A 27,564-nucleotide genomic window follows, 5' to 3' on the forward strand; every position below is an offset into this window, starting at 1 on the left:
AACAAACAAATCATATGAGCTGCATGATTGTTGCTTTAAAGAAAATGAAGCTGCTTTAGTATAATGCAATACACACACACACACACACACACACACACACACACACACACACACACACATATATATATATATATATGTGTGTGTGTGTGTGTGTGTGTGTGTGTGTGTGTGTGTGTAGTCAAATACATTCAGATTTTATTTTATCAAAAGAAAAAAAAAAACTTTTTTATTTTTAGACAAAATAATTTGTTAAATTTAATTAAAGTTATTTATATATATATATATATATATATATATATATATATATATATATATATATATATATATATATATATATATATATATATATATATATAACTATACACAATCTTGTACCTTTGTCTTTTTTTATTAAAATGTTTTTGCTTTAGATAAAAATCAGTAAAGCTTTGATTCTTCCCATAGTTGGTTGAATTGCCTCATGGGTTATAAAGTTTTAACAAAAAAAATAAAAAAAAAATCAATGCAATCACTATATGGCAAACATGAATAATAATAAAAAAAAAATAATAATAAAATACTTGCAGAATCATCTCTGTTGAAAAACAGGGCATAGCACTAATGTACACTATAATCACCCATAGGCTAAGAAAAGCAATGATAATGCACTGCTTTTCAGACACATTGCAAAATAAGTTACTGTGGACCCACTAACCCAAATCCCTCCATAATTGCACAGACAGAAATAATAGCTGCACTTTATTTTACAGTACATGTAGTTACAGAGCATCACACCTAAAATTAGATTCACAAGGTATCTATAATAATAATTATTATTATTATTGTTATTATTTATTATTATTATTATTATACATTTTTGCCCCATTCACATCTTACTCAGATGTCACTTGGTAAAATATTATTTTTTTTTTATGCAGCATGCATTTTGTATGGTTTACATCATGCAAATTCAAGTTCCCTTCTTTGTAAATTGTTAAATTTTCCCATGAGCTCATTTTGCAACTACATCACTTTGCAAAACTGCTTGTCTATCTTTGTAGTGGGAATTTTTTATATGATTTAGGCTCATACTGTACATCGAGGCATAAGCAGATTGTAACAACACACATGAATAAGATTACACAAATCCATACATGCCACTATTTTTAAAGCAATAAAAAATAAAACATACCATTCTGTAGATAAGCCCTGCGATGTTAAGTTTAAACTGTTACTCCTTTGCCAAACAAGATTTCTTTAACTCCAATGGAAAGCATATTTAGTCTGAATCCTTACTGCAATGCACCATATAAAATATTAGCAGACTTTGTGTTATTTTAGCAGTTTTGGGATCTGTTTAAAGTGCAAGAGCTGGACACTTCAGATGCTGAAGAATGTTTGATTGTCAGAAAATCTGATAAGAAGTTCAAAATGATTTTTTAAGAATGATTGCAGAATGATTAAAGCAATCTGGATTGGTGTGACTGCACATTTTAATTCTTCTGAATCAGAATTTTCCCATTGTTTTTGGAGCATTTAGAATATCAAGACAACCATATTTATTCAGTCATTCATTTTCTTGTCGGCTTAGTCCCTTTATTAATCCGGGGTCGCCACAGCGGAATGAACCTCCAAACTTTCCAGCAAGTTTTTATGCAGCGGATGCCCTTCCAGCCGCAACCCATCTCTGGGAAACATCCACACACACATTCACAAACACTCTCATACACTACGGACAATTTAGCCTACCCAATTCACCTGTACCGCATGTCTTTGGACTGTGGGGGAAACCGGAGCACCCGGAGGAAACGCACGCGAACGCAGAGAGAACATGCAAACTCCACACAGAAACGCCAACTGAGCCGAGGCTCGAACCAGCGACCCAGCGACCTTTTTGCTGTGAGGCGACACTGAGCAACTGCTTCGCCAACCATATTTATATTCAAAGAATATGTTTGATACTCACAAAATATGTTTTGATATTCAAACAACATGAAAAAGTATTTAAAACAAACATTGCTTAATTTAAGGCAAAAAAAAAAAAAAAAAATTCTAAATTTGATTTAGTGGGAACTATACATATATGTATGGATAGTTGTACAGTATGTACCTGACAAAATTCTTGTCACCTATCCAAGTTTGAGGAATAACAAATAATAACTTGACTTCTAGTTGATCATTTGGGATTAGAAGTGGCTTTTATGATAGGCGAAGGCCTCTAGATTTCGCTTTTTTACATAAATAAAATATGATCATGCCTTGTGTTTTAGTCATTTATTTAGTAGTAAAGTGTGATTTTGCTTAAACAAAAGTCCTGTCACTTAACAGAAATAATGTACAGTATAAAAAAAGTTTATAGAAAAAAAATAAATAAATGTAACCCCAAACCATGATTTTTCCTTCACTAAACTTGACAGATTTTTCTGAGAATCTTGCGTCCATGCAGGTTCCAATAGGTCTTCTGCAGTATTCGTGATGATTGGGATACAGTTCAACAGATGATTCATTCATTGGATAAATCTACCTTCTGCCATTTTTCCAATTGATCACTTTTGTCAGGTAATGTATGGATGGATGCATTGTTGGATGTCTGGATGTATGTATGCATGCATATATGTACTTTATGTAAGGATGTACAGTATGTTTGTGTGGTTTACTGTATATATGAATGGATGGATACATAAGAAAAGACAGCTCTGAACGAAAGAAATCCTATTAAAAATGTCTTTTAATCCAATAATAAAATTATCTTTAAAGTTTTGAAATTGCCCCGTTTAATTTGACATTTGATATATTTTGAATATCGCTAATGTTTATCCAAATTGAATGATGTTTATTAAGCTTAAATAACTGAGCAAGGGCAAAATATTGTTATAACCTGATTATGATTCTAATCAAATCATAATGGAAAACAATAAAAGGATTAAAAAAGCCAGTTCTGCTCGGAGTGTTTCTAAGCTTTGGTACCACTTACAATCTAAATAAATTGCTTTCACAAATGGAAATAACCACCTAACATAAGTCAAACCTTAATTAATATTCTTTATTTATTCATTCATTTATTTTTGATACTTTTTCTCTATAATTAATCTACATGAAATACCCTCACTGTTCTTTCTGTCTGCTGTGCCAGTAATTTGCAGCACAGCAGTAGCTGTTTGGAGAAATGACTCTTGAGTTTAAGATTAAATGGAAAGAGTCCTGAGCTCAGGATTAGTTTTAAGCTCTAAGTAATGAAGTTGGCAGCAAATAGGAGAGAGTTTTTTTTTTCCCCCTTTGAGCTCTACTTTCCAACTGGAGACTGCTGGAGCATCTGGCCACATGCACCATCAGAGCATGAAAACGCAATCGCAACAAAAGTAGCTGCAGGCGACTCTCCGTTCAGCACTGGATCTCTCATCAGTGCAGTTTAACCCCGCTTTTAACAAAGAGTGGGCTGTCAGTCATTACACCTCTCCTCTCTGTCCAAATGTCTTAGAGCTTGTAAGAGCAGGAGCAGGGCCTTTGGCCTGGGTAATTGTTCACAAAGATGTGCTCAGTCGCTCTTCAGGATTTATACTGGAGGGGAAGCTCTAACCGCTGTCTGCTGTAATTTCTGTCAAACTGGTGCTGAGACAAAAGCAGCCTCGAGGCCCAGATGTGAAGGAGATTGGTGGAAAAACTTAAAATAGACTTCTTTTAAAGACCATTTTAGTATTGAAATAACATAGAGTGCATTTACATGCAAGTTCCTAACCTGATTATACTTAATAAGCTGACAATGTGGTCATGTAAAGGTGTTAACCCATTTTCCTATATCTATGGTGGCTGGGAAGTGCAAAATACCATTACTAAGTGTGAAACACTTTTATGAAGGTCGAAACTAATTTACATTTTAGACAAAAAATTAACAAGACGCAAAACACTTTTACCAGTCCCAAAACAATGTTACAATGACAGATTATTTACGGAAAGGGAATATACCACATACTGTAAGTGACAGAATGTACCACACAAATCATGGTTAAATTATGGTTTGACCAACTGCAATAAAACATGGTTTTTTCATTTAGAGATATTCTGAGAAAATATCAGCGTGAGAGTTTGTAAAAACATGTAGACGCGAGTACATGGAAACAAGTTAACATGGGTCCAAAACCAAAGCACAACGTATGCTGGCTGATAAAATTATCAAAACCGACCTCATTGTGTAGTCCTGAAAAGCTCAGTTAGATAGGTCGATTGATACTCGTGGTGAACTTTTTGACATAGCTTCGAATCCCATTGATGACCTATAAATTATATTTAATTCTTCACATTAATATTAGTTATATACTGTTCTGCCACACAAATATTAAAATCAATAATGTTTACAATGAAACTGATGACAAGTAATAAGAATCTTAATTCGGTATGGGCATGCTATCATGCAAACGTGAATAGTTTCCATCTGGAAAGGGTCACCAGTTAACATAGACACCAGTTAAACCGTAACACCAGCTTCATTCAGTATACTTTCAAGAGTCCTCAAGCAGATGTTTACACCATGTAGACTTAACATCATGTCCATGATTACAGCATTTGAGTGGCCCTTGTTAAAATATTAAATACATTGATGCAGTATGTCTGGTGTTTCCGTCTGGTCCGTGTCCTTTAGAAATTTCTAAAAAACCAACCACGCGTAAAGCAAAACTGCGTTAAGCTGCTCATGTGTTTGCCACAAAACGGGCAAAATAACCCTCGACCGCAGTTCATGTTTGGTCACCATAAACTTAATTTATGCCATGTATTTCACAAAATGAATTTACCGTGCTTAACACTAAGAACAAAAACACTTTTCCTCCCATCACTTCCCATGTGATTCATTCCACATCACTTCCGGTGTGTGGTACTGTACATTCCCTTTCCATTAAAAATCTGTCATTGTAAATTTGGTTTAGGACTAGTAAAGGTGTTTTGTGTCTTGTTAATTTTTTTTTCTAAAATGTAAATTTGTTTTGTCCTTGGTAAAATTGTTTTCCCTATGTAATTGTGTTTAATACTAGGTAAATAGGTTTTCAAAATGTAAATTTGTCTCAAGCTTCGTAAAATTGTTTCACACTTTGTAAAGTTGTTTTGCACTTCCTTGTACTGTATTTATCCGAGAAAAGGCATGCTAAAACAAAGCATAATTATACATTTATAAATGTAACGATAAATGTATTTTAGTCAACACAAATGAAAAATAAAAAAGCAATTTTATTTTTACCTAATGCTTTTCATTTGCCACTATCCTCAGTGTGCTACTTGCTCATTTAGATATGTTTTATTCTAAAAAATAAAGGAATGAAATAAATCATCATAGTATGTGTGGTGGAATAAAACAACAAACTATTTTCCCAATTATTTTCATAGGATGCTACACAAAGACACTGAAACTAGCTTGATTCCTAAGGTACCCTTATTTTAATACTTCAGTTTTCTGACCTGCATAAATTTATTCCCCCCAATAATATTATAGCAATATGAAATTATTTTTTATAGTATTAGTTTAGTTTTCAGAGTTTAAGTTTAGTTCAGTTTAGCTCAGCTTCTTGTGGTTTATTATTCAATACTGAGTCCAAACACTGAGGAGCAGATTCATCGATGCGCAGAAGAAGATGGCCTAACATCAAGCAGAGCTTCTTCACAATGTTTTTTTGTAGCTTTAAAAAAGCACAAGTCCTTTATATTTATGTGTTTTATAGTTTATTACATGTGGAAAAAAAAAAAAAAAAAGAACAGTTCTAAAAGTTATCCCAACTCCAATTCTTTATTAATATACAGTTGTGGTCTGAACTGTGCTGTTTAAATTCAATTTATTTAACGGAGAGAAATTTTTTTTTTAAACATTTCTAAACATAATAGTTTTAATAACTCATTTCTAATAACTGATTTCTTTTATCTTGGCCATGATGAAAGGTAAATTATATATTACTAGATATTTTTTCAAGACACTTCTATGCAGCTTAAAGAGAAATGGAAATGCTTAACTAGGTTAATTAGGTTAACTAGGCAGGTTAGGGTAATTAGGCAAGTTATTGTTTGTTTGTTCTGTAGACTATAGAAAAAAAAAAAAACATTTAGCTTAAAGGGCTAATAATTTTGTTTAAAAAATTATAACTTCTAAATGCTTTTATTCTAGCCGGGATAAAACAAATAAGACTTTCTCAAAAATAATATATATATATATATATATATATATATATATATATATATATATATATATATATATATATATATATATATATATATATATATATATATATATATATTTTCAGACATACTGTGAAAATTGCCTTGCTTTGTTAAACATTATTTGGGAAATGATAAAAAAAAAATAAATAAATCAAATGTGGGCTAATACTTCTTACTTCAACTTTATATAATTATGATGCACCAAACACAGACACACCAGGAGACTGATTTGAACTTTGACGATATCAACACATGACATGTTCAATACAATAGTGTTAATTTTACTTATAACATGCCTTGATAATACAACCAGAAACATTTTTCGACATTTCCTTAAGCTGGTTGAAAATTATTGTGCTGATTGAATCAGCAGGTTCAGTGCTCCTATTGGTTTTTCTTTGCATAATGTTCATTGTAAGAGAGCGTCGATTTAAGGGTTAGCAGCATTAAATCAGAATTTAATCAGAATTTAAACACTTAAACATGAACATGTCAAACCAACAATCAAAGACGACAGATTTCAACCTAGGATTATATTAATTTGTTTAGGAATTTGTGTCTGATGACCAAAATCATGATCAAAATCACACAGTGAGTCAGGCTTTAAACATAAACGTATCATCAAAACCAGATTTTTTCTTTTCTTATGCTGATTTCACTCAGCATGTAAACACATTGTCACGAGGAAGGGGTGGCCGAGAGCTGTGGGAACGTAATGAGGCCAGTGAAGCAAGTGCTGATGAACATCACCTGTGTTTGCTCCTTGTCTTCAGTATAAAAGCAAGAGTGACGACAGTGGAAGATGGCATTTTCTTAACCCAAAAGAACTGCAACAGAAAGAAAAGCAACAAAAGTAGACGTATTACTGTCCAATTGTGTAAACTGCATGAGAGGATCATTTACGAGCTGTTAGTGTCATGTTGCTGTGATCTAATTTGGGTTTAAATTACATAACATGACAAAATACTCAAAGATATATTACCCAAATATTTCATTTTGACATCTCTATTGGAGAAATCAACTTGCAGATGTGGTTTGCATTTACATCGTTGGGTTATTGGTTTAAATGTAAATCTAGACAACAGATTCTTTGTTGATGTGCATTTAAATGTGCTCAACTGGCTTGGGATGTCAAAAAAAGCTTGAGTGTCTTCAAAAGCGGCATGCATATTTCGGCATGTGAGGAGAACTTGGTAGCATTTTGGTGATCGGTGGCTACTTTGTACAAACTATTTGGTTTTCGTTAGTAGAATCTGCTTATGGACTAGTAATGTTTTCATGTTTCCTACCAGGTAATGTCAACTTCTGGGGTGCATGTGCATGCGCTAACCCTAGACAATGGCATGCTTGTCTTTGTTCACCTGTTTTAAAGTTGGTGTTTTATTCTATGCCCTAAGAGTTACCAAGCAAAATGTTAACAAAGTTCTTTGTTGCATTATGGATTTAAAATGTGTCATCAGTTGTGTCTGTGTATTGGGTGCTGGAATGCATCTGTGAAATTTGAGAAATGATGGATTGAACTTTTTTTAAAGCCGTCAGGATTTGTTAACTCCAATATAAAGGCAAAACTCCACCAAGGCTGCCGCATGAAATAACTGGTTCTATAAAAACAACATTTGAGGACAAGACAGCAAGGTGCCAGAGCTGGAATTTAAAACCGGCTTTAATGCTGTGGCAGTCGATTCCCGCTTACAACTATAATGTTAACTAATGCTCACTCGCTACAGAACAAAATGGCAGAACTCGAAGATTTGGTAAGGTACAACAGAGACTTCAATAGAGCTAATCTAATCTGTATCACAGAGACATTGTCAGAGGTCTAAGTGAGAGAAGATGGTTCAGACACATATGCAGGTCTCAGCAAAGTTTATTGAAGCCCACAAACTCAAGGGGCAAAAAATACTCAACAAAACAATCTTCAAAAAAGGAAACTAAAAATTCCTCCGTAATGGAGTTGGCAAAAAAGCCCAAAGTTCACAAAAAACTCAAAACTGAGAAATAAAGTCTCCAAAAACTATTAAATAAAACTACTCCAGAGAGGTTAGATGAACAGTCTTCAAGAGGGTGCAATACCCTGATACCCGACAGGGGGCGATGAATCCGGCCGCCGCTGACTGGGACAGAATGGCCACGAGGAAGACTGAGGCTTGGAAGCCGGCGAGAGAGTGTTGAGGGCCGGCAGGATAGGGACGGAGAGTCAGATGGGCGGCAAAGCAAAAACAGACGGGAACAGGCTTGAAGGCAGACGGAGAAAAAACACTTTAGGAAAATCAACAGGATGACATCAGACACGACAAAACTCACAGGATATACAAGGAACAGGACTAGACCAGGAGATCGCCAGACATGCCGGAAGGGGAAAAACTACGATCTGACACAGAACTACGATCAACAGAGGGATAAATAGGGGGAGAAATCAAGGAAACCAGGTGAGTGAAATTAGTTTGATAGACTAATGGAAAGTAATAGAGCAGATGGGTGGGGAAGCGAGAGGTAAACAAAGCAGGGTATGAGTGATCAAAACAATACGAGTGAAAGGGAAAAAGTAACACAAACATCAAACCGGTGATCAGACCGAGATTGTGACAGTACCCCCCTCCCCACGGACGCCACCAGGCGCCCTAGGGAGGGGGCTCACCTCGTCTCCGACGAAATTCCTCGACCAACCCCCGGTCCAAGATATCCCGGGCCGGGACCCAGCTCCTCTCCTCCGGGCCATAGCCCTCCCAGTCCACTAGGTATTGGAAACCACGACCCCTGCGTCTGACGTCCAGTAACTTTCTGACAGTATATGCTGGAGCACCATCCACTAGACGGGGGGGAGGGGGGGAAGGGGTCGGGACAGTGGGAACAAGGGGGGAGTACAAAACAGGTTTAACCCTAGAAACATGAAAGACTGGGTGTACCCGACCAAGCGTAGGAGGGAGCTTGAGCCGAACTGCCACAGGACTCAACACCTTGGTGATCCGGTATGGGCCAATGAACCTGGGAGCCAATTTACGTGAGGCTACCCTGAGAGGCAGGTCCTTGGTAGACAGCCATACTCTTTGACCACTAACATAGCGGGGAGCGGGAGTCCGATGACGGTCAGCCGCTGCTTTGGTCCGTCTACTAGCCTGGGCCAAGGCTTCCTTGGCTCTACTCCAGGTACGTCGACACCTTTGGACAAAAGCCAAGGCAGACGGGACCGCAGCATCGGGTTCCTGTGCGGGGAAAAGAGGTGGTTGATAACCAACAGAGCACTGAAATGGTGACATACCTGTGGAGGAGACTGGTAGAGTATTATGAGCATACTCTACCCAGGACAGTTGCTGACACCAGGAGCTCGGATTCTGGGATGCCAGGCAGCGGAGAGTGCGTTCCAGATCCTGGTTTGCCCGCTCAGACTGCCCATTGGTCTGAGGATGAAATCCCGATGACAGACTCGTAGAGGCCCCGATCTGTCGACAGAATTCCTTCCAGAACCGGGAGACAAACTGGGAACCCCTATCAGAAACAACGTTGACCGGAAGGCCATGAATCCGGAAAACGTGGTCCACCACCGCCTGAGCAGTCTCCTTGGCTGAGGGCAATTTGGGAAGAGGAATGAAGTGGGCCGCCTTGGAAAATCGATCCACCACTGTAAGGATGACAGTGTTCCCCTTCGATACTGGTAACCCAGTAACAAAATCAAGGGCAAGGTGTGACCAGGGGCGGGAAGGGATGGGAAGGGGGCGGAGCAGACCAGTGGGAGGCGAGTTAGAACTCTTGTTCTGGGCGCAAACTGAGCAGGCAAACACAAACTGCCTGACATCCCTGGCCATGAATGGCCACCAGAATCGCTGCCGGATGGCTGCCAGCGATCTCCGAACTCCTGGATGACAGACTAACTTGGATGAGTGACCCCACTGGATGACCTGTGAACGCAGAGCAGAAGGGACAAATAATTTGCCCGCTGGAACTCTCTGAGGAGGTTGGCACTCTCGTAAGGCCTCCAGGACCCGACTCTCATTTTCCCAAGAGAGGGAGGCCACCACCACACCCCTGGGCAGGATGGTGTCCTTTGAAACCACCCTCTCTGGGGCCTCAAACAGGCGAGAGAGAGAGTCGGGTTTAACGTTCTTGGACCCAGGCCTGTACGAGAGTGTGAAATTGAACCGGCTGAAGAAGAGAGACCAGCGGGCTTGTCTTGCATTGAGCCTTTTGGCAGAGTTTATGTATTCAAGGTTTCTGTGGTCTGTCCAGACCACAAAAGGCTGCTCTGCGCCCTCCAGCCAATGGCGCCACTCACCCAAAGCGAGCCTGACTGCCAACAACTCCCGATTGCCTATGTCATAGTTTCGTTCCGTGGGGGTCAAACGGTGGGAGAAGAAAGCACAGGGGTGTACTTTCCCATCCTGAAGAGATCGTTGTGATAGGACTGCGCCTACTCCGACCTCAGAAGCATCAACCTCGACTATAAACTGCTGTTTAGGATCTGGAATAGACAAGACAGGAGCAGAGATAAAACGGGACTTGAGTTTATCAAAGGCCTCCTGAGCCTTATCCCCCCACCTAAACAGTACCTTGGAGGAGGTCAGTGCTGTTAGGGGTGCAGCAATCTGGCCAAAGTTCCTGATGAAACGCCGATAAAAGTTGGCGAATCCCAGGAACCGCTGCAGTGCCTTGCGAGAGTCTGGAGTTGGCCACTCGGCAACAGCCCTTACCTTTGCAGGATCGGCACTGATCTCACCCGCCGAAATCAAAAACCCCAGGAACGAAACTGACTGGGTGTGGAAGACGCACTTCTCCGCCTTAACAAACAGTTGGTTTTCTAAGAGTCGTTGCAGCACCTGGCGAACATGCTGAGTGTGTGCCTGCAGAGAGGGAGAGAATATTAGGATATCATCCAGGTACACGAAGACAAACTGGTTTACCATGTCTCTCAACACGTCATTGACCAGGGCCTGGAAGACAGCCGGGGCGTTGGTCAGACCAAAAGGAAGGACCCGATATTCAAAGTGTCCCGTGGGTGTGTTGAAGGCTGACTTCCACTCATCCCCCTCCCGAATGTGAACCAGATGATAAGCATTACGGAGGTCCAACTTGGTGAAAACTTGGGCTCCCTGTAAGAGTTCAAAGGCTGAGGACATAAGAGGTAAGGGGTACCTGTTCTTAATGGTGATGTCATTCAGCCCTCGATAGTCAATACAGGGACGGAGGGAGCCGTCCTTCTTCTTGACGAAGAAGAACCCAGCTCCCGCTGGGGATGAGGAGGGGCGGATGAGGCCGGCTTTAAGGGATTCATTAATATACTTGTCCATGGCCTCTCTTTCAGGACGGGACAGAGAATACAAATGTCCCTTAGGCGGAGAAGTGCCTGGGAGGAGCTCAATGGCACAGTCGTAGGGTCAATGCGGAGGCAAGGAGGTGGCCCGGGACTTGCTGAAGACCAGGTGCAGGTCGTGGTACTCCGCCGGAACCCCGGTCAGATCCACCGACTCCACCTGTAACACAGAAGACACAGAAACAGGAAACGGGGCAGGACCAAGACAAGACTTAAGACATGATTGACTCCAAGACAAGACAGAATCTCCAGACCAATCCACGTGAGGACCATGCTTTACCAACCAAGGATACCCTAAAATTATAGGTGCATTGGGTGAGTCTAAAAGATACAGCGTGATGACCTCACGGTGATTGCCGGATACAATAAGACTTACACTAGGGGTAGTGTGAGAGACGGTGGCAATAAGAGCACCATCAAGGGAATGGGCAGAAACAGATTCAGCGAGAGGGATGGTCGGGATTCCCCACTGGGCGGCCACAGAGCGGTCCATGAAATTCCCCTCTGCCCCAGAGTCAATGAGAGCAGAACAGGAACCTGAAATGCCATCATACTGGACCACAACAGGGAGGATGGTGCGAGATGAGGGGGAAGAGAAAGGAATAGCGCCCACCAGGATCCCTCTTCTCACTGATGAGCTTTGGCTTTTACTGGGCACTTCGCTGCAAAATGCCCCGGCTTGCCACAGTATAGGCACAGACCCTGAGCCAGGCGCTGCTGTTTCTCATGAGACGTGAGATGGAGACGTCCCACTTGCATGGGTTCATGATCCGATGGAGGTACCATGGTGGAAAGGGACCCGTGGTCCTCTCTTCTGGTTGAAGAGCGCAGAAACCTACGATGGTCTCGACGGCGAAGACGGCCCTCTATGCGAAGCGCCAGGTTTGTGAGGGTGTCAAAATCTTGAGGTAGGTCGTGGGTCGCCAGTTCATCCTGGATGTCCTCATCCAGTCCAGCCCGGAACATGGCATGACAGGCTCCCTCGTTCCAATCACATGAGGCCGCCAACGTCTTGAACTTTATAGCGTACTGAGTGACAGACTGACCTTCCTGACGAAGACGAGCTAATTGATCTGCCGCCTCCTGGCCCCTGGCAGATCGGTCAAAGAGTCTGATCATTTCATGACGGAGACTACTAAAAGAGGAAACGCATGGTGCTCTGGCCTCCCAGACAGACGTTCCCCAGTCGCGAGCTCTGCCCGTGAGAAGGGTAAGTACGAAGGCCACTTTAGTCTCCTCCAAGGCAAAGATGCGTGGCTGGAGCGTGAAGACCACCGAGCACTGGGACAGGAATGACCGGCATGAAGTAGGATCCCCATCATAGGTAGGGGGATTGTTGCAGCGTGGTTCAGGGGCCTGATGGGACGCCTGGGCCCCCATGCAGGGTCTCGAACTGAAGCTCGTGTAGACGGGCTGTGAGATCAGCCACCTGACTGGTGAGATACTCCACTTCTCTGGAGGTGCTGGTGAGTCTTGACTCGTGCTGACCCAATAGAGCTCCTTGCTGAGTTAAAGCCGACCTGACAGAATCTTGGCCTGCTGTGTCCATCGTTGGTCAGATCGTACTGTCAGAGGTCTGAGTGAGAGAAGATGGTTCAGACACATATGCAGGTCTCAGCAAAGTTTATTGAAGCCCACAAACTCAAGGGGCAAAAAATAGTCAACAAAACAATCTTCAAAAAAGGAAACTAAAAATTCCTCCGTAATGGAGTAGGCAAAAAAGCCCAAAGTTCACAAAAAACTCAAAACTGAGAAATAAAGTCTCCAAAAACGATTAAATAAAACTACTCCGGAGAGGTTAGATGAACAGTCTTCAAGAGGGTGCAATACCCTGATACCCGACAGGGGGCGATGAATCCGGCCGCCGCTGACTGGGACAGAATGGCCACGAGGAAGACTGAGGCTTGGAAGCCGGCGAGAGAGTGTTGAGGGCCGGCAGGATAGGGACGGAGAGTCAGATGGGCGGCAAAGCAAAAACAGACGGGAACAGGCTTGAAGGCAGATGGAGAAAAAACACTTTAGGAAAATCAACAGGATGACATCAGACACGACAAAACTCACAGGATATACAAGGAACAGGACTAGACCAGGAGATCGCCAGACATGCCGGAAGGGGAAAAACTACGATCTGACACAGAACTACGATCAACAGAGGGATAAATAGGGGGAGAAATCAAGGAAACCAGGTGAGTGAAATTAGTTTGATAGACTAATGGAAAGTAATAGAGCAGATGGGTGGGGAAGCGAGAGGTAAACAAAGCAGGGTATGAGTGATCAAAACAATACGAGTGAAAGGGAAAAAGTAACACAAACATCAAACCGGTGATCAGACCGAGATTGTGACAGACATGGATGATATAAATCTAGATGGATACATATTAATCCGTCTGGAGGGTGACAGCATCAAATCCACAAAAACAATCAGGGGAGGACTGTGCATGTTCATTGATAGTAATTGGACAACGAATATCACAGTATGTTACACACTCTGTTCAGCTTATTATGAACTTTAATTTTGTGAAGTTTATTTATAAACTAATTTCAAAAGGGGTGACGCAGTGGCATTTCTGTGTGGAGTTTGCATGTTCTCCCTGCGTTTGCGTGTGTTTCCTCTGGGTTTTCCAGTTTACCCCACAATCCAAAGACATGCAAACACTGTTCTTACCAAGCCAGCCAACATTTCTGTGCGGAGTTTACACATTGCAAATGCAATTTTGGTGTCACGTTATTTCCGGAAATCCTAAAACTTTTAGCTTTGAAACCTTGCAACTTCTTGTAAAAAACGTTTTTATTATTCGCAAAAGAACGGAAGAGCATTTTTTTATTTTTTTTTTAAATCAAAGAGCATCAACGGGGCTTTTCAATTCCAATGTGCAAATGGCACAAATATAAACCATAATTTTAGGTTCCCTTTGATTCCATTTGGCCCATTCTTGTTTTTAACCTTCACTTAAATGTATTGCTGTTTTCTGAGTGCGTCAGGATGTCTAAAGTATGTGCAGCTGCTTGGATCACAGACTTCAACAACATCTGCTCTCGTTTCGTCTCTCATTTCTTATTAATTTGCTTCTGTGAGATAATTAATATATAACCGTTGTTTGTTCCATTAAAGTTGCAGCAGTTTAAGCAGCAGGAAATGTGTCTTTGGTGCTGAGAGATCACACAACGTTGCGGAGCGGTATCTTACTACACCACTAGGTGTGTACCATCATGTATGTTTAGTGTGGTCACACAACCAAGAAAGTGGACCGCTCACAAAACAATATACCTCATCCAATACACACTGGTTTGTTTTCATTATTATTTTCTAGAGATTATATGAAGAGTTCAGATGCAAAAACCTTTGATCTAACATTTTTCTCAGCCTCCTTTGTTTATGTTGAGTTATGCCACTTTAAAGACCATGAAAATGACTTATTCTTTGCCACAAAAGTGATATTACTGAATTACACACAGGAGCCTGATAAAAATGCTTATTTTACACGGCAAAAACATGCTTTTCTTACTTAGATTTTTTGTCTTGTTTCTAGTCCAAATATCTAAAAGTTCTTTCCAGACAAGCAAAACATACTGTCTTGTTTTAAGAAATAATATGCCAAAATGAAGTGAGTTTTTCCTTAAATCAAGCAAAATAATCAGCCAAAGGGGTATGCAAAACAATCGTATCACAAATCAAAAAACAAGATTATTTTGCTTACCCCATTGGCAGATTATTTTGCTTGATTTAAGGAAAAACTCACTTCATTTTGGCATATTATTTCTTAAAACAAGACGATATGTTTTAGGCTTGTCAAGAAAATGCTTCTTGGTTTAAGAATATGTAGATATTTGGACTAGAAACAAGACAAAAATCTAAGTAAAAAAAGCATTTTTTGCAATTTAGGTGAAATGTTCAGACTGCATTTAGAGGTTTTTGCATCTGAACTCTTCATATATATTTATTTATTTATTTATTTAAACAGAAAAAATATTAAATGATAATTGGACCTGGCTCAGCATGGATGCTGTTTTTCAGCAGGTTCCTGCTCTGCAGAACATAGAAACATACGTACACACTTAACATCTTATCCATCAACACAAAACAAACACCAAGCATACAACATGAAGAGAGACAGGCTACTATCTAAGTGGCTAAAGTGATCATTGACCATCAGATGACAAGCCTAAGATATTTTACAAAATCTCAGTATTGGTGTTGTTTTTAGATGTTGTGGAATTTCATTCCAAGCTTTGTGAATACATAAAAGAAAGATCTCTGTCCATAACAATTTTTAAAAGCTGGTATTAAAGTTAACATATGTGTTCACATTATGCCTTATTCATACTAGCTGCGATTTTGTAGCTGCCTTTCTCTCTGGGTGGCAATTAAAACCTTTATTGGGTGTTCCTACCTTGTGATTGCTTGGGTATTTATGGTGATATTAACAGAGAGCGATGGAGTTTGTGCTGCTGAAAGTAAACATTGTTAAGAGAAAACACTAAATAGGAATGGAATCAGTACATAAAATGCTTAATTACAAAGATGATTAAGAAAAAAAAAAAGTTTGCTCTCTGTCATTGCTGCAATTTATCTCCTGCAAATGCAGGTCTATATATGTCTATAACAGAGGTTCCCAAACTTTTCAGCCCATGACCCCCGAAATTACAATGCCAGTGACTTGTGACCCCAATATCCTCTGAGGTGGTTATAAGTATATAAACCTCACACACCAGCGTACACATATCAATAGGCCCAAGTCTTTTCATCATTTAAAAAATGCCACTAAGAGACCATCCTCCATGTTCAGTTTTTAATTTTTAATGTATGTGTGTGCCATTAAGGTTTCAGAAAGTTTAACCTGGTGCCATAAAATCAATGTGCTGTGTCTTTAATATAAAGTAATGACCCCAATGGTTGCAAAAAAATTGAATGGCTGATGGCTTTTTATTTGCATGTTGTTTTTTGTTTGGTCCCACTTTATAGCCTTAACTACTATGTACTTACATCAAAATAAATAAATACAATGCACTTACTGTGTTTATAATGTATTTGAGAACACTTGTGGTGCTTTTGAGTTGGGATAGAGGTTAGTTTATGGACATGTTTGGTGGTATGGGTAGGTTTAAGGGTGGGTTAAGGTGTAAGGGATGGTCAACAGTGTATTTACAAATGTAATTACAAAAGTTATTTACAGCTGTAATTACAAAAATGTATTTAATCAAGCATAAGTACACAGTGTGTACATGTATTTACACAATAAGTACATTGTAACAAACTATTAACTATAACTATTAACTATTACCACAATATAAAGTGGGACCCTTTTTTATGTAACTAGTAACTACTATTTTTTCTTCTTCTTTAGGTTATGGATAAAATATAGTAATTCTAATAGTTCAATAAATGCAAATCAAAAAGAATTAGATTTTTGGAAATCATCAATTGACTCCTGCCATTGTTCCATGACCCCCACTTTTTGGAACCACTGGTCTACTTCGCAGAGAATAAAAACATCTGCTACAGAAGCTGAGAGAGGATCATGCAAGCTCTACTGATGCTCCAATTGGCTGTCGCTCAAGAAAGTCATTCTTCATTTGCATAAATTTAAAGGATTTGCAACTTTGGCTTTGGATTCACTTAACACGCCCACCTTATTGCCAGTGGTCGCTGTCGCTCGCATAGACGGAGGTCATCAAAAGTCACCTGATCTCTGTTGAAATGAATGTCGCTTGTTGCTTTGCTGCTGCGAGGCGCTTGTAGTGTGAAAGCAGCTTTATGCCTTTTTGATTTATGTTTTAAACACTTCACTCCAGGAAGCAAGTTTAAATCATTAGAAAGTTGTGGCAACAACAGCATGACTTGCAATTTTGTGTTTGTGAAAATCTTAAGATTCATAATAATTTGCATATGTTTCGGTACTTTCAGCAGCAGGATATTTGCAAGATTGTTCTTCAGCTTTAAAAGGCCTGAAATATGAAAAACTTGACGCGACAAACTTGCAGGAAAGCAATTAAGATAGCTGTGGTATTCAAGAGTTAGTGGGCGATTTGCTTTATTTTATTTGTGTGTGCTGAGAAGAAAAGCCATAATTACAAATAATTGCCCCCAAAACCAAAGAAATTGAGGCACAGAGGATTTTTATTTTTTTCTGAAAGCTAATTGATGCTCAGCTCTCTGATTAAATATTCATTTTAATTATAAAATAATTGGGATGGCAGTGCTCTTGATCTTAGTAAGCTGTGAATTATTCATGGATGTAAATAAATGGCCTTTGAAATATTTACAAGAGAAATGCTCTTTGTGGCTGTTTTGTAGACCCATATCATTCATTGAAGCTGAAAATCTATTATACTTGTGGGGAAATACTTAGCTTCCAGGTTTTAGAAATGCAGGAAGTAAATAAAATTATATAAAATAAAAGCAAAATGATTGATTGATAGATATTGCATGTTTTAACATGCATGTTGTTATAGTAGTCACATGTAGGTAGTGTGTTTAAGCAGGTTGTTAACAAGTTTTAATACACGGCTGTATGGGATACTTTATTCTGATTGGTCAGTTTCAACATTCCAAGGTATGTTATTCCAGGATAACAACAGCTAAATAATACAGGCTCATCTGGGAACTTTGTGAATCACCTTGACCATCAGTGAATTATTAAAAATCCACTTACAGGATCCACATTTATATGCATCTGCTTGTCTGTCATAACGTAATTTTCAACAGTTTGTGGAATGAATAATACCTAGGTTTGTATACGCTTTTTTTCTGCCAGTTTTGTTTTGGTGAGCCTTGCGTTTTTTAAAGTATGGTGCGATTTTGTCACTGAATAATAAGCAAGTTAGTGTATGATCCATCAGCTGTTTTTTTTTTTTTTTCTTTCTCTCAGCTTTGTTTAATTAAATAATTATGAGCAATGTTTTGTGTCTAATTTTAAAGTTTTGTGGCAAGTGGGAAAAAGTACATCCAGGATGACAGTGTTTCACATAATAAAACACTTCAGTTACAAACAACAGTCCTCTTATTCATGACTTGTTGCCAATATGCCTGTTGGCTTTTATTCTGTGGTATTAACATCCTGAATGTACTTAATCCCGCTTATTACATGGCTACCTGCCAAAAAACATAAAAGTTAGATTGTCACATTGCTGTTTGTGACTGTGACTTAATAATAAGTATGTTAGCATATGCTCCATTCAGCCATTTTCGGTTCTGTCTACTTTGTCATTAATAAAAATATTAATAAACTGCTATGGTTCAAAACAATGTTTTCAGTCTATTTTTTTTTTTACAATTTGTTTCAAGCATCTGTGTAATAAAGTACATTCTCTTGAGGCTTTACTCTGCAATGACAATCCCCTACATTTCCCATAGGGTTGGGCGATGTTGATCAATTTGGCATTGTACGATATCTAATGAAGCATCGCGATGGACGATGACATTGTAGTTGTAGGCAGGGGGTGTGGGTGGTTGTCAAATATCAATTAATTCATAACAAATTAATTAATTGTAGCATACCGTTTTCACTACCTGACCCACATGGTCTTTGCTTTACCAATAACAAAACCTTAAATAAATACAGTTACAAACAAATGACCACCTGACAATCACTTTTTTTTTCCGAGGGACTCTGGCATGAATAGGCAGTGATCTGTGTCGTTCTAATAGCTTTTCCCACAAGCTTGTGGAGAAGACGAGAGTTCGGTTGGAGTTCACTGTAGTGCATACATTTTCATTGTTTTCACTGCAAAATCCTCACTGAACGCAAATGATTGATTAATAACAGCTTCCAATCACTCAGTCAATGCCTTTTGCCTTCAGATGACAGGAGCTACAACCGCGAAAATGTGAAGCGCTGAAGATGAGAGAATGAAAATAACACTGACAGATTTACCTACAGTTACTAGTAATGGCACATCTTATTACTAATCATGCGCCGAATGTTAAGTTTAAGGCGCGAGAGGTGCTGTATAATGCTTCATTTAATTCTCATGATGCTGTCAGCCATGCAAGCGGCAGCTTTATGTAACATTTAACACAGCTTATGAAAAGACCATTATTGCTATTAAGATTACATGCAAATAGTAACTTATACATCAATATAAATGTAGGGCAGGGCGATGGATCGTGATGCCAGCTCAGCATTCTGAAGTTTTGCGGCCGTTGGCAATGGACGATGGCATAGTCTATCGGCACAACCCTAGTTTTCCCCTCTTATTATTACACTTATCTCTAGAATACTTGATTCTGATTTAATAATCACAGCATTGAATGGTAAATTATCGCCGAATAACAATCGCTAAATTAAATAGCACAGGCTCCTCTAGGTATTCTGCAATATCATTAGTAAATACATTTTCTTGACTGTTTTGTGTTATCTTGTAACTAAATAGTATGAAGGTTAGCACAGGCTGCATTTAGCTGTATTTGTTTCTGTCAGATTTGTGTTTAACTTAAAATGTTATTGAATTATTACAGCTCAGATCAATGTTTTGTCTAATTGTTTATGTTTATGGCAAGTAGATGTGTAATAAGCAGGGTAATGTACATGTACTGTATGAAGTGGTTTTCACACACACACATTACTTTTATCACATCTATGTTGTGACTTTGTGTTCGAGTCAGATTTTTCGAACACAAAAATAATTTGCATGTGAGGTTAAAGAAAAGTAACTAATTAATTAGCAAAGTATCATCCCTCTTCACTGTTATCCCTAAAGTTGAATTAATTCAAAATATTTAGATTCAATAAACATAAATGACAAAGTCTTTTCTCAATTACTCTATTTGTTTAGTTTGTTGTACGATTTGGATGATATTTTTGATTCTACTGGAATGTTTAAATTGAATGTATTTAACAGAGCTTATTCTAGTCTGTTGTCAAAGGAACAAATTGGAAGGGCAAATGTGACAGGCTCTTTGAACTGACGTCACTGGTGGAGACCGCGTGAGCGCGCATTTTCTAATGTCTGTGCTGGACACTGTGAGTATTAGTACGATTTCATACTTTCGTCCCAAACAGCTAATAGATTGTTTTTTGTTTAACAAAGTATGTAGCTATTAGAAAGAAAACTACATGTAAGACTAAGCTGTGTCTAACGTTAGTTTCATGTTAATTTTTGATATGCTATTGTTCTGGTCTGTCGCAACCGCCATTACCACAATTATAAATAGTTCTAAGACGTTCAAAATGCCAAGACATGCGTAATAGGGTTCGTGACATGTGAAATATAGTATGTAAAAAGGTTAATATAAGTTTTGAATGTGTAAGCTTGTTCATTTTCGCTACGTTATAACCGATCGCGGCCGCGCATTCTTAACGTTATATAAACGTAGAGTTACCATCTAACATTACGTGACAACATCGTCACATCTAAAGTTTAATGTGGACGTTGCATTCGATAAGTTATCCTCATTAACAAAGCTTTATCTGTTTTGTAAACTGATTACTTTTTTTCAGTGATGGTAGCTCTTATGGCGGCTCACTTGACTGCGGTTCAGAAATGTTTAGCTAACGGTTAACATTAACGCGGATAAAGCGCAAATTTATCACTGACCTATTCGAGCTTTTTATATATATGTATATATTTCTCCGTTAGTGAAGTATTAAACGTAGATTGCAATGAGATTTGACCCTTTCTTTGCATGATAGAAATATGAATCCATGTTAGCAGTTTTCAAAGATATGCAACCTCGTGCTCCTCAGCATGGCATTAGCAAGTGCATTTTCAGTTAATTCGATTGAAAAGCTAACGTTAGATAAATACCTGTAGCACTCTAAATATGTTTGTGGTTAACAATAGCTGTTTGTGGAAAATTTCGTGATAACAGATCTAAATATGTAAATGTGTTGTGTCAGCTCGTAATCTAATGAGTATTTCTGTAATTTTGCAGATTACATAAAAAGCAGATTTGCACATTACAGAAAAATCAGAGCAAAGCCAACCAGGATGAGCTGGAAATGTAAGTATTGCACATTTTCTTGTGACAAAAGAGGGTACTTATTAAAACATTATAGAATTAAACATGGGAGCTATGCAAGAAGCCAACCATTTCCATGCATATATCAGGAATGTTTGTGTACGTTCAAGTCTTTCAATAGCCTTAAAATACACTTATCTCGTGTTCATACAGAAAATGAAAAACAACAGTCTAAAACGATAATTAAAGTGAAGTTTCGCTGTCAGCGTTGTGATTTTTTTGAACCCTGTCAGATTACTGAATATTTTGCCCACCTTCAGCGTAGACATCTCAAAGACCACCAAAAAGTTCAGTGTCCATTTCAGGGCTGTAACTTTGAAAGCAGTGTATGTTCCACATTCAGTGCACACAAAAGCAAGCATCACAAAGATCAAAATGAGACACTGTTTAAACCAGAGTTAATAGTAAGGATAGAGAGTAATGAGACTGAAAATGACAGTGTAGTTGACACTCAGGAGGAGCATGCTGCACAGGAGATGCTTCTAGGTGAATTTGACCAAGATGTTTTGAATGCAGAAGCAAGCGAGACACAATCTCAAGATTTAAGACAACAGTTACAATTTAATTTAGCTGCTCTTTTTTTAAAAATGCAAACCATCCTTCACATACCAGAGAGCTCGGTTCAGGAAGTAACTCAACAGCTTTGCCAAATAATTCAATTGTCCCAGCCACTTTTGCAAAAGAACATAAAGGCTGTTCTTCAGAAGCACTTTGGACATGTAGATGAGGCAGTTGTGAAAGAGGTGGTTGAGGTTGTGGCAGAAAGTGACATATTGTCTAAATCATGTGGAAAAAATGGATGTCTTGCAACTAGTAAAAGAAGAGCATCATATGTAATGCGCAACTTTGCTCTGGTAATGCCTATGGAGTTTGTAGTTGAGAAAGGCAGAAAAACTGTAGCATATGTCCCCCTATTACAGATGCTACAGAAACTATTGAACAAAAAAGACATTTTGGATAAGGCTATGTCAAGACACGAACATAAACCAGATGAATACAGGACATGTAGTGATGGCTCAGGCTTTAGAGGGAATGCCCTTCTTAGTAGTGATGAATTCACAATCGCTTTGGGTCTATATATTGATGATTTTGAAGTGGCTAACCCTTTAGGAACATCTAAACGAAAACATAAGATGTGTGCACTTTACTGGGTCATTGCAAACTTGCATGGAAAATACAGATCCACACTAAACTCTATTCAGCTTGCTCTCTTGTGCAACACTGAAATAATTAAAGAGTATGGTTATGAAAGAGTTCTGCACCCACTTCTTTGTGATTTAGCCACTCTTGAACAGCATGGTGTCTACATTGAGCATCTTGGTAGAAGTATTAAAGGAACGGTACTCTATGTGTCAGCAGATAACCTTGGTGCTCACTCTCTTGCAGGATTTTCTGAAAGCTTCATTGTGGACAAGTTTTGTAGATTTTGCATGGCATCCAGGACTGATGCACAACACAAAGAGGTAAGATCTGGTGCATTTCAACTTAGAGGTAGAGATACACACAACAGGCAGGTGCAAGAATCACTGCATGATCCAAATGTATGTAGAGAAACAGGTGTGAGACGACAGTGTCCACTCACATCAATTTTAGAACATTTTCATGTCATTGGTGGTTATCCCCCTGACATATTGCATGATGTTTTTGAGGGAGTGGTCCCAGTGGAGTTGTCAGTTTGCCTCAAAGACCTGATAGCAAAGAAATGCATCACTCTAGATGTATTAAATGAAGCCATCAAAACATTTCCCTATACGTTCACAGACAAAACTGATCAGCCTCAGATGGTTTCAAAGGGCTTCTCAACCAAGGGCACAATTGGGGGAAATGGCCATGAGAATTGGTGTCTGATTAGGCTTCTTCCATTTCTTATTGGCCATAACATTCCTGAGGGTGACAACACATGGGAAGTGCTCATGCTCCTCAAGGACATTGTTGCATTAATTGTGGCACCTCGCTTTACTGAAGAGTCATTATACATCCTTGAGTGCAAAGTGGCAGAGCATAGGAATCTTCTGCAGTCAACCTTCCCTGACTTTACACTACGACCAAAACACCACTACATTGAACACTACACTGAACTAATAAGGGTACATGGTCCACTTACTGAAGTCTGGACAATGCGTTTTGAAGCGAAACATAAGTTCTTCAAAAAGGTTATACGTGATGCTCAGAACTTCAAGAATGTTGCCATGACCCTTGCAGTGAAACATCAGAGGGCTCTTAGTCATCAGTTGGACTGCAGTTCTTTTTTCAAACTGGGTGTGGAAATGACCAAGGTTACACAAGTGTTAGTTAACACTTTCCCAGAGAACATTCAGAGAGTTCTTGGTCAAAAATTCCCTCAAACTCATACACTTCTTGTTGCACCATCTGTCTGCATTAATGGGATTGATTACAAGACAGACATGATACTTTCAGCTGGATCATGCTCAGGGCTACCTGATTTTAAACAAGTAACTCAGATTGTTGCAGTAAATGCAGAGGTTCATTTTGTGTGCAAAGTCATGACATCATGGTATTTTGAGCACCTTCATTCATATGAGCTTTGCTGCCCAGTTATGCCATCTTTTTGTGTGCTTCAACTTGAAGATCTGAATGATATTATTCCCCTGTCAGCATATAATGTACATGGTAAACTGATGGTGACATTGAAACGTTTTATTCTTTGCTAAATTGGTTCTTTTGTCATTTCCCTCTAGATGGCCTCTCAAGAAATCATGATTTTGCGCGTTATTCTCACAGAAGCTGATATCAGAAAAGTCACACTGACTTCAAAGCCATGTTCAGTTGAAGATTTGATCAACTGTCTCAGAAACACTCTTGGACTGAACTATAATTTTACATTGCAGTTTCGAGATCCTTTCTTTGATCATGAATTTTGCAATGTAACTGCTTTGGAAGAGCTCCCTGAGAAGCCAACAGTAAAAATTATCCCAGTGCTTGAATTGGTGTCAGTGGCAGAAGATGAAATGCAGTCATCAAGTGAAATATCGAGTAATGCTCCAAGTACTGCAGATACAGTACTGATTTCTGAATCACCCCAGAAAAAGAAAATGCCATGGCCTGATATCTTCTTGATTCCGAAATTTTCGGTCGACGTTGAATACAGGCTGCGTCAGGCCAATTTAATCTACTTGAAGGATGGAACGCATCTAAAAATGACAAAAGAACTGAAACATGACATTCTTCAGAAACTTGCTGAAACCATATACTCCTTCAAAGCATACCCATCTGCTGACGATTTAAAAGGTGTTGCAAAGGCATTGGTGAATACCCACCCCTGCCTTCAAGAACCAGGATCGCCTTCTGGACACTGTGGGTGGACAAACAGTTTGAAAGACAAAATGGGAAATTACAGATCCAAAATGAGAAGCCTTGGGCACACAGATGTCACAGTTAATGCAGGAAAAAGAGGAAGATACTCTACTAGCAGTGATCCACCTAACAAGAACATAAAAAAACCAAGGAAAGGAGAGGTCAACTATCTACCTAACCTTCCAAGTGGTCATGATACTTCCAGTCTTGAGTTGCTCAGACAGCAGTTGGCAGATGAAACGAAGAAAAAAAAACCTGATGCTACCTTCATTAATCAGAATATGGATGTGACTCTGTCTTTAAGAAGACAGGAAGTTGTGATCAACAAGCCTCCTGTAAGCCAGATACTTCAGCGTTGGCCAGCACTTTTCACTGAAAGTCAGGTAAAGTGTTTGTAATAAAACTAATACAGTATTGATAAACATGATAACATATTTGATAGTTGTTCGTTTTTAATGTTTCTCTGTTGTTAATTTACTTTTTGTGTTTTACTACTACAGGTGTATCAAGAATTCAACCGAATAGTTGGGAAGAATCTGAAGCAAGAATTCTATGGGTCTCTTGATCATCACTGCCCACAGCTGATTCAGATCTTCAGGTCAAAGAGAGGTCTCACTGGACAGATTTTAAGCAGTCTTCTGCTAGATGCCAAGGTTTGTATATGCAATTGTTTGTACATGCCATTGATATAAATCGATGCCATTGTTTCCTGTATTTTGAAATTGATATAATTACTTTTGAAATCCTCAGTAACAGACACTAAATAATGATACATGAAAATTGCCTTTCTCTCATGTTGACATGATACAATGTTTCTCTGCAACTGCAACACCTCAGGCCTCTGACCTCAGTGACATGCGATGTGTTGTCATTCGAGGGCTTCCAGTACTTCTTGGTGATGACCCAACTGAGTTCTTCAAATCATGTTTTGTAAGTATCATTGATAAATTTTTTTTGTATATTAATACAAGTTTTTTGTATTATGTTTCTTAATGTGCATCTATGTTAGCAATAACAATAAATAAATCACCCAAACAATGTCTTACTGTAGTTCATTTATAAATGGAATAATGATAAACGAGGAATTCGAATTCATGTTATAACACCTTTAAAACTCTAATATGCTAAGTAGAATAACATCAAATCTTTAGTAATTTAATTGTATCAAACAATTTAATGCCGTATGCAATGACTCGTATACAAAAAAGCCATTTAATGTTTTGTGGTATCTTTATGTTTTATATATTATTGAATACTGGATATGTTTTGGGGATACAATTCACAAAAATGCTTTAAATACAACTAAAAAAATATTCAATACAATTAATATATATTAAAATGAAATGTACACCTCTAAGATTTATTTTTGTTATCTGTATATTGTTGTCAGGCTTCTGATGATGGAGACTCATACCAACACGTGCCCGTTGGAATCCTTAACCGGGAAAATGAAGATGCTCTGCAACCCCTGTCCTTCCGCCTCCACCCATCCTCAGTGGGAATCATCTTGGAAGGGAATGTTGTAATGGACAATATAGACAACATACCCCAGGCCATGTGTCTTCTTTTTGGTTTAACTTATGCACTGCACCTAGACTACCCAAAGTGCATGGGCAATACCCTTCTTTTCATTCAACAAGTTCTGCTGGGTTTGGGTAAGAAGGAGCTGAAGGGTAAGATTCTGGCTGTCAAAAATCAACTTGCCATGTAAACAGGTACAGAAAAGTCATGTTCCTTTAGGCTTGCTGTTCTGCTGTAACTGTGATGGAAAAGTGTAAAACTTTGCCTTAGTGTTTGGCAAGTGTTAATGTTCTATAATGATACGGTGTAATGTAGGATTGTCACAATACTGGAATTCGATACCAATTGGTACTAAAATTTTAAAAATGTTCATTCCCGCTTACATTCAAGTGCTGTTGAGCGTGTTGTTAAACAGCACTGATTTGCCATTGTGTTCACATGCTCAACAGAAATGACTGTGAAGGTGTTCGGTTCACCTAACTCGCCACTTTTTATTGAGCGTAAACCCAGATACAGGGATACTGGAGTGTTTAAAGTCAAGTTAATCAGCTGTCTATAAGCTGACAAGCGATCCGCTGATGAATTATGGCTTTAAAACGCTCATGGGTCCCTGTATCTGTGTTTACACTCAGTAAACAGCAGTAAGTTCGGTGATCCGATGACCACAGCCATTCACAGTCATTTCTGTGGAGCACGTAAACACAATGGCAAATCAGTACTGCTTAAGAATGTGCTTAACAGTGCTCAAATGTTAGCGGGAAATAGACATTTTTTTTTTTTTAACTTCAGTACCGATTGGTATTGAATTCCAGTATTGTAAAAACCCTTGATATACTGTGGTTGTTTAATATTTAAATATGTTTGTAAAAACAGTTTAAAAGGTTTTAAATAATTGTTTTAATACGATTTATAGTAATAAATGAGTAATTGTTATACAAGGCATTTTCTTGTTTTGTCACTTGTTTTTAAAAGTGATATTTCTAAGTGATTTCAAATAAATTGTAAAGTAAATCTTTCATCTTTGTCCTTGTTTGTAATGTAGGTGCATTTTCAATAAATCATTTATAGTGAATTGTTCAGGTTAAATTAATATCTGTCAACATTTAGGTCAACATTTTATGTTTTAAGCCTATACAGGTTGATTGAACTTAAAAAAATTATGGAAACTCGCTGCCCTAAAAAAGCTAATTTTGTTTTGTTGAAAAAACAAGACTTTTTAGGTTTATTGTACCTAAGATGTCAATAGTGTGCACTAAAAACCTTTATTTAGGTCAACTGAATGTTTAAT

The 27,564-nt window shown here is 38.6% G+C and overlaps 1 protein-coding gene and 1 long non-coding RNA gene across 3 annotated transcripts in view; one reads left to right on the forward strand and one right to left on the reverse strand.

Annotated features, from left to right (window-relative positions):
- LOC137488721 (uncharacterized) overlaps positions 1 to 27,564 on the reverse strand; it is a 139,518-nt gene that overhangs the window by 93,000 nt on the left and 18,954 nt on the right. For both annotated transcript variants that reach the window (XR_012396370.1, XR_011007899.2), the window contains exon 2: positions 6,925 to 7,001. This is a non-coding gene — a long non-coding RNA (uncharacterized lncRNA). The remainder of the gene's footprint in view (positions 1 to 6,924; positions 7,002 to 27,564) is intronic.
- On the forward strand, positions 20,386 to 27,290 carry si:ch211-182e10.4. The gene is made up of 7 exons (NM_001083817.2): positions 20,386 to 20,442; positions 21,354 to 21,422; positions 22,827 to 22,903; positions 24,140 to 25,138; positions 25,256 to 25,408; positions 25,593 to 25,685; positions 26,146 to 27,290. The coding sequence occupies exons 3-7, from the start codon at positions 22,871 to 22,873 to the stop codon at positions 26,464 to 26,466; spliced, it is 1,599 nt and encodes a 532-aa protein (NP_001077286.2). The 5' UTR covers positions 20,386 to 20,442; positions 21,354 to 21,422; positions 22,827 to 22,870; the 3' UTR covers positions 26,467 to 27,290.

The sequence above is a fragment of the Danio rerio genome, chromosome 20, assembly GCF_049306965.1.
Source record: "Danio rerio strain Tuebingen ecotype United States chromosome 20, GRCz12tu, whole genome shotgun sequence".
In the NCBI taxonomy this organism is placed as follows: domain Eukaryota; kingdom Metazoa; phylum Chordata; class Actinopteri; order Cypriniformes; family Danionidae; genus Danio; species Danio rerio.